This window comes from Rhodamnia argentea, chromosome 4, assembly GCF_020921035.1.
Source record: "Rhodamnia argentea isolate NSW1041297 chromosome 4, ASM2092103v1, whole genome shotgun sequence".
Classification (NCBI taxonomy): Eukaryota; Viridiplantae; Streptophyta; class Magnoliopsida; order Myrtales; family Myrtaceae; genus Rhodamnia; species Rhodamnia argentea.
Window position 1 is genome coordinate 31,063,261 of NC_063153.1, and position 8,303 is coordinate 31,071,563.

Here is an 8,303-nt window from a genome sequence, read left to right on the forward strand (position 1 = left end):
CACTTGAGAAGAATTCTCATATATTGTCAACTAAAATCTAAACTCGTATAATTGGGAATCATAGGAGCTAGGAAACATTAAATTAGAAACATTACTGGCACTAGAAAAATCTCACTTAAACTAGGGAATCTACTCAAATTGCAAAATCTTCTTAAACTAGGAAAACTACTCAAATTACGAGATATTCTTAAATTAGGAAATGTACTTAAATTAGGAAATCTATTCAAATTAGAAATATCACCCTTCAGCCTTGAGCCAGCTGAATATGTCTTTTACTAGATTAATCTACTTAAATTAGGAAGCCCATTCAAATTAAGAAACAACCCTCGAGCCTTGACCTAGCTGAATGTCTTTATTCTTCAACTTCTACAAACTGCTTCATTGGATCCACTAGATCATGTTATGGCCGTACGTTTCCTTTGCGTCCATAAATATCAAATGCTCCTGGTTAAATGACCCAGTTTGCCATGTGCTCGTGAGTCGATTGTCTTCAATGGAACTTGACGCTCCCGCATCATCAGTTAACTACACTTTATCAGTAGTCGGAACTGAACTTTACATATAAAAAAAGCTAATTGTACATGTAAAGAAATCGAATTCAAACAAAATAATAAAACATACCTCATTGGTGGATAGGACCCAACAAGTGCTCTAGGGCACATTTTGATAAGCTGATAAGGAAATTTGCCGTTTTTAGTAAACAGAGTTGTCACTACAATCAGTGCTTAGGACTATTACCTGTTATGGTTGGGATATGGTCAATATTCCCGGTTAAAATTATTGGCAAGGGAATGGACGGTCCATATGAAATAATTAGATCCAATGGTGGGAGATTCCTGGCATAGAGCAGCACTTCATAAGGACTTCAATCCATAAATAGGCAGAATATACAATCTTTTTTCTGGTAGCTAAATCCATACTTTAGAGAAGAGTGCAGAAACTCTCCATGGCTTCGAAACTTCTGTTAGGGATTCTGATTTTCTGCAGTGTTTACATCGTTTGTGGCAAGACCAGCCTTTCCCAAGATGACTTGGAGTTAGAGAGACAACTGAAGACTATGAATAAGCCACCCATCAAGACGTTTGTGGTAATTATATGCTGTCTGTTCTTTTTTTCTTTTTTTTTTTTGGGTTTCATTTTTATGTTTTTATTTCAAATTAGCCAGCTCGAAATCACGTGATGTTTGCGAATTTTTTTTTTTCAATTTCAGATATTGCTTCTACAATGATCTTTTTGTCAGCTATTGATGTTTTACTACATATTGTCCTTTATATCTGGCCATAATTGGAGATTCTACTTTGATAATCACTAATCTGTTAGTGGAAAAGGGAAAAAAGAAGAAGGAAAAGAAGAAGAGAGTGTAGAAGTTTGTGGGATTTATGGGATTTCATGATCTGATGCCATATAAAATTTTATGGGATTATTGCAATTTTTTTAATAAATTTAAACTATTAAATGGAGGTCATAGATGCTAAAACACTATGGAAACATCAATCCAGAAATTTGCGAAGGAAAGTCACATTGGGTTTGGTATCTTCAACATTGGTTTTGAAGATTGGTTTCGAAGGAAAGTCACATTGTTTTTGAAGATCTTTTTATAAAGGAAAACATTTTAGGTTGAGTTAGAAGCTGTGAAGGCTTTCTTCCAAAGCACTAATGTCTTGCACTTTTCCTTTGTGAAGACTAAGGAAGGGGAAACGATTGATTGTATCGATATCAACAAACAACCGTCACTTGATCATCCTCTACTGAAGAATCACAAAATTCAGGTAAATACACTTCTTTACTCTTTGATTGAAGGAATTTATGGATAATTGAGTACTAAAACTACAGTGAGCATTATGTGGTACTTAATTCCTCTCTTATGTTCCATGGACTTTCAGAAAACCTAAATTCGATAACCAACTGGAAATAATTACTTTTTCCCTCCTTTTAAAATTATTTTCTACAGGCCCATGTCCAATTGACAAGTGTAAACCATGCGAGATTGAACTTAGAAACCTCTTAGTAGGCAGTCATAAGTGCTTTTAGGAGTAAGTTTTGGAAAATATTGTTTTGACAATTCCATCGATTTGATTTTCAGAATGCCGGAATATATATGACTCGATTTTGAAAGTGGAATTAATCGATCTGATCGAACCAGCAAAAAATTACCGACATCTCATGATTGTATGATCGAGGTTAAAAGTTACAATATCCAGAGATTGGGGCATCCGATTTGAGTAAATTAGTATAAGGGGAAAACTCTTGATTATGACCCAATTGACTAATTTCAGGTTTGTTGTCATAAATAATTTTTTTTTTCTGTATTACTTGTTGTTTGGTTAAAAGTCTTGTGAAGTAACTCACTAACCGAATAATTTAGGATAAACACCATAGTCTTAAATAAACCGCCTCTTGATTGATTGAGTCCTTACCGTTCTATTTCGGTCCATTATTTACCAAACCTTTCCATTTCAGTCCATCAATTATTTTGTACTTTTTATTTCTCATTCTCTCCTAACTGTGTTTTCCAATTGGCAAATGCGAGAAATCTCGTATTTGACGGAGATTTGATTCATCATACAATTCACACTACAAATTTTCAGCGATGTCCGTGCCTTTTCTTGCAGAGAAAGCCGAGCCCAAATATCGTCAACTCACCGACGTCTTCCTCTACCGGCAACAAGCTCGTCACGTTCGGGCCGAGGGAGCCGTGTCCGGATGGGACAGTTCCGATACCTCGAGTTCGAAAGGAAGATCTAATTAGGGCTAGATCTCTCCTTAAGAACCCTTCTCCACTTTTTACCGTTAGCAATGATGATCCGTCGCACCATGTAAGTCTTGCATGTCTTCGTAGATGTACATGGCATATGCTCACGCAAACGATCTAATTTCATCGAAGTCAAACCATTCCTTTTGGCAGCTGGTCTCTATACTGGTGGACGATGTTGAGACCAAATACGGTGTCGATGCACATCTGTCTGTCTATAACGTGACACCGGTCGTGGAAGATCAATTCAGTGCGCATAGACTGTACATCGAGGATGGTCCGTCGGATCACGTGAGCGCAATCCATGCAGGATGGGCGGTAAGTCTTAGCTTTGATAGGGTTCAATATTAACTATTCAACGCAGATTTTCATGAAGATTGAAAGTGCGACGGGGAAATTGTCTAACAAGTGATAAACTTACTGTACAGCGGCCAATTCAGTCCTAAACTTTTTTATTTTGTCAATTCAGTCTTGAATCTTTTGACGATTTACCAACGTAATCTTTCGGGCCAATTTTGGCTTGAAAATGGCTGCTGTGGATGCCGGTCGTCTTATGTAACATAACTGCCATGTCAATGACTTGTTGTCAAAAGCTAGCCGGAAGGACTACAATAGCAAATCGTTAAAAAGGTTTAGAATTAAATTGGAAAAGTTGAAAAGTTTAGGACCGAATTGACTATCGCATAATAAGTTTTGAACTTTTTTGGACAGTTATTTCAAAGTTCGTGCTACATGTGTAATTTTTTTTTTTAATCGTTTTCCTTTTCGACATACTATGTTGCCTCTCCTTTTGAGCGTGAACAATCTTTTCCATGTCCTGTCTGGTTAGGTATATCCAAGCTTAAATGGTGATGGTCTCACACGGTTTGTTACGTACTGGACGGTAAGAATTAAACCCCAAGAGTCCTATCATCGTGATTTCATCAATGTGCGATAATCTTAGTATGTCAATTGAATTTCTCGAATTTGATCACATTACTTTTGGATGACAGGGGGATGGTTTTCGCAACGGGTGCTTCAACATCCAATGCCCAGGTTTCATGCAAATCCATAAGACGTTTACTACTAACCTTCCCATCGCCCCGACATCCACATACGGAGGGCAACAATACGAGATCCGAGTCCATATCGAGCAGGAACCTCGGACCGGGAACTGGTGGCTCGTCGTGAACGGAGGCATCGCTGTCGGGTACTGGCCGAAGGAGCTGTTCGTCAACCTACGCGAGGGGGGAACGAGGGTGTCCTGGGGAGGAGAAGGGTTCTCGGGGAAAACGAAAGTTTGCCCTCCGTTGGGGAGCGGACACATGCCCGACGGCCGGTACGATCACGCCGCGTTTTTCCGTCAGATCTATTACACGACGGGGTCCGACACGAACCACACCCCTATGGCCGTGTTCGAGCACGTCGACAAGTCGAGAGTTTACGGCCTCAAAAACGACAAGTACATAGACAAAGAAGGGTTCGGGTATAGCTTTACCTATGGAGGTCCAGGGGGTACCTGTGATTAGTCGATGCGTAGCCAGAGAAGGGGCTGCATATTATATGTTAAGCCGTGTGTGATCAATAATTTGTGGAAACAAACTTTACAATTAGTCAATAATCTTGAAGATTGGTCAATTTTGGCCACGGATTTTGTCGATCAACAAGCGAAGGGTGAAACATTTTTTTTTTGTGGTTGATCGACAATCGAAGGGTGAAACATTCGTTGAGTTCAAGCTCTATTTCAAGTTTTTCAAACAATGTGGGTGCATTAGGTAATTCTAGGATTTCTCTGAACAATAGCAAGAAATTGATTAGGTTAGCGAGTCTATCGAGTTGGGAATTGGGAAGCTCGAGTTTGACCCAACAAAATATTTGATACATCAACATTAAATAATCACGGAGCGTCTTTGTTCGTTCTTAGGATTCTCCTAAATCCTGGGTTTGGATAACCTTAAGGATGCATCACAATCACAAAAAAACTAGAGATTCTAAGCACCATGGATCGGTGACGCGTGGGATGGATTAGCGTCCCATAACACCTTTTCCGTGCCACGCCTCCATTTTTGCACTTTCATTTATTTCACGGAAAATAACTTTTAGAAAAACATTTTTCGGATTTTTCGGCGTTTAGTTTTGTGGAAAATAAGCCAGTCAAGGAAAATGTTTTCCATCCATTAAAACAATTTTCCTTCTCTTTGCTTCTTCAAATGCTTCACTTTCATTTTCTTTTGTACTTTTCTTAATTTTGCATTTTCTCCTTTTCTTTTATTTATTTTTCATTTTCTTTTCTTTTCCCCTTCTTCCTCCTTCCACCTTCCCCTTCTTGCTCATGGCTCCTTCCTCTTTCTTCCTCCGCCGAGTGCAAACCTCGATGACGGCCGATGAGAGGGAACCTCGCTCGAGACCAGCGAGGCTCGGCCTCACTTGAAGCTAACGAGGGACGAGCTCTCCCAAGGCCGGTCAGCTCAAGCCTCGCCGGATTTGGCAAGGCAAGCCTTGCGGCCTCAAGCTCGCCAGATATGATGGGCCCAAGGCTCGGCCACCAGAATCCGGCGAGCTTAAGCCTTGCCCACCGGAAGCGATGCTGGATGACCGATCGTCAAGTGCCGGCTGTAGCCGTGAGGGGTTCTAGATCCGAGAGACAACTCGCTTGCCGAGTGCCTCAATCCCAGAGCTCTCGAGGAGGTGGCCATACAAAAGCTCTCTTCTTTGCTTGTTGAAGAAGAAAAGGTGGATGGAAGAGGGAGATGATAGTGCGATGGCCAGCCGAAGAAGAAAGGTAGAAGACAAAAAAAATAATAATAAAACAACAAAAATAAAAGAAAATAATTGAAAAAATAAAAATTTAAAAAATGAAAAGTTAAAAGTAAAAAAATTTGAAAACTAAAATTATTAAAAGGTGTGTACAGTGGAAACCGATTTTCCATGCCAAACGTCAGGTTTCAACCAAATACCAAAAAATATTGTCATTTTTTTTTTTTTTTTTGGAAAACGACTTCTTGAAAAATATTTTCCAAAAACGTCACGTTTTCCGTGAAACAAATGGAGCCTATATCTTAAGTCATTCACAATGTGATTTCTTATCAAGATATCGCCAAAACTCTCATTCAACATTTCTCATCATCAGTGTGGCAATTTTCTCGTATGTTGTGGCGTGATATCATTTGTATGTGTCAAAGCTTATGCAAATGTCAAGTGGATGCAATTCATCCATGAATTAGAAAATGACATAATAAAGTAACGACATGAAAAATTTGGCATTCCAGCAAAATGAGAAATGACGAACAGGGCAATATTCATATCCAACATGACAAGGCAATTTAGGTTCAGAGAAAAACCACAAAATAACATGACATTGCCATATTCACATGCGGCTTGACACGACAAATCAGATTTAGATCATGACAACGAAATTACATGACAGGGCAATAATCACATCTAACATAACATGTGAAATTAAGTTCAAAACATAACAATGAAATGGCATTACCAGTTAAATTCAAAATTTGAAAAGGAAGCAACGTGACATGACAAAACAGATTCTGAAAGTGATAAGGAGATGATAATATTCACATACAATAAGACATGGCAAGTCAGATTCAAAATGGTTATACGATGTGTCAATAATCGCCACAGCAAATCATACTCAAAATACGATATCGAGAGGACATGTGTTGACGCCTGAATTTCAATCGTTATATTAAAGGGGTATTTAATTATTAATTGTTAATATTAGAAAAGGAAGAGAAAAGAGAAGAAAAAGAGAAATAGTAGAAAAAGGAAAAGAAAGGGAATAGTGTCAGAAAAGTCATACACCTACGGCATCGGTACTAATTTAGTTATGGGGTTTTTTGATGTTTCGAACCATAGACGAATTGGTAGGTTGTCGTTGAGGCGGCGAAGTTAAAGAATAGGCATAATAAAATTTAGGTTGGGCTTAGTTTGCTTTTAAAATTGGGCTTAAATTGATTTGTGGCAGGCTTTGTGCGGTTAGAGGAGAAAGTGGGCTAGAGCAGTTACCATTTTCGGACTTATAATTTTTAAAGAAATGATAAACTAAAAAAAAAATACGAAAATTAAAGAAATCCGAAAATAACTAGAAATAGATGCCTTGATTACGCTGTTAAAGCTTAGTGCCAGATTTAGCTTAGCTTCGGCTGGGTTTACTTTCTTGCACTTTACTTTTATCGCATAGATTGGGATTGTCTACTTTTTCTTGATTTAGTGGTATAGGATAATAAAATGGCTCGATATTGCCCGAATCATTTAGGTAACAAATCTATCAGGTTCGGGCACTGAAGCAACACTAGTTAGATAATCAGTGTAATTAAATTCCCTGACCCTATATTTGTGATTGCGTAGGGAGTGATACTCTCATGCCTCACTCGGCTCCTGGTTGACTACAATATGCTAATGGTGGATCTAGTTAAGTTGAACTCCACCGGTAGATCTTTTTCGGTTGGAGACTCCAACTTCGTGTGAGGTAAGAGTTTGGGAGAGTCCGCGCCAATTGAGGACCGTTGATCCCCAATTGGAGATTACCTCTAAGCCCGTCATTCCTCGAACACAACTTCACATGGCAATAATTGCACGCAAATCAGATTTAGAGCATAATAACAAGATGACAGGACATTGCGGTGATATGCAATATGATCAAGTTTGCAATCTACACTATTTGACGAGCCATTTCATTCGATTTGCCGCTTTTCTTGGACATTATAGCATACGAATTTTCTGTTTGGCCAGCTCAAAACGAAATCATTATTCCATTTCAATATCATGAGAAGAATAATCACATGTACGATGTCACGCCTCGAATCCTTCGGGCTCGCCTACATCCCGCCACAGTCGTTCTCTTTCAATTATTCCCAGGATCCAATGACGTACATTTTAACGCGATATGATATGCACAAGCGGAAGCATAAATAAAACTCCGAACAAATCGAAACAAGATGACTTAAAGAAAGCAACATAACATAACACATAGTATTTTACAACATGAGGGATAAAGCAAAAAGGACCTTGAGGGTTCAACGAAGACGATACAAGCCAAAAGGATACTATTGCCTAAACCCAAAGGAATATTAAAAGCTAGGTGCTACAGCTACACCTAGAGGTCGAGCTCACTATCACCAGATAATTCTTCGTCATCGAAGGGTAGTCCATTGCAGAAATGTTTGATTCGGAGTTCCATGGGGTCTTTTGCTTCCTCCTCCTCCTCAGGATCGGATTCAGTGTCTAGTAGGATATCCCACTCGTCTTCCATCTCAGGTTCCGACTCAGAAGAGTATTATTTTCTTTGACGATTTGCACTGGGAAAGAGGCTTCCCGCACAAGCGTTTGTTCCCTGCTTGATCGCAAGAGTAGTCCTTCGTTAGATGTCTCGCACATACTATATATAACACTAAAGTTTCAAATGGGCCGTCAAAAATGCAAACTTAATTTGATCAAGTCGCACGAGGTCATTGTCATATGCCCTACAAGAAATGCCGCTTTGTTAAGGGAATAGGCGACTTTGTCAATGAACTATCATATGTATATGTTGAACGACCTGCATCGCATGTACTAC

The 8,303-nt window shown here is 39.1% G+C and overlaps 2 protein-coding genes across 2 annotated transcripts; both read left to right on the plus strand.

The window, feature by feature from the left end:
- The first annotated feature begins 942 nt into the window (after positions 1-942).
- LOC115756145 lies at positions 943-2,873 on the plus strand. The gene is made up of 3 exons (XM_048278144.1): positions 943-1,087; positions 1,683-1,769; positions 2,613-2,873. The coding sequence occupies exons 1-3, from the start codon at positions 947-949 to the stop codon at positions 2,871-2,873; spliced, it is 489 nt and encodes a 162-aa protein (XP_048134101.1). The 5' UTR covers positions 943-946.
- A 919-nt stretch (positions 2,874-3,792) lies between these two features.
- Positions 3,793-4,260, plus strand: LOC125312487. The gene has a single exon (XM_048278145.1). The coding sequence runs from the start codon at positions 3,793-3,795 to the stop codon at positions 4,258-4,260; it is 468 nt and encodes a 155-aa protein (XP_048134102.1).
- Positions 4,261-8,303: the final 4,043 nt, after the last annotated feature.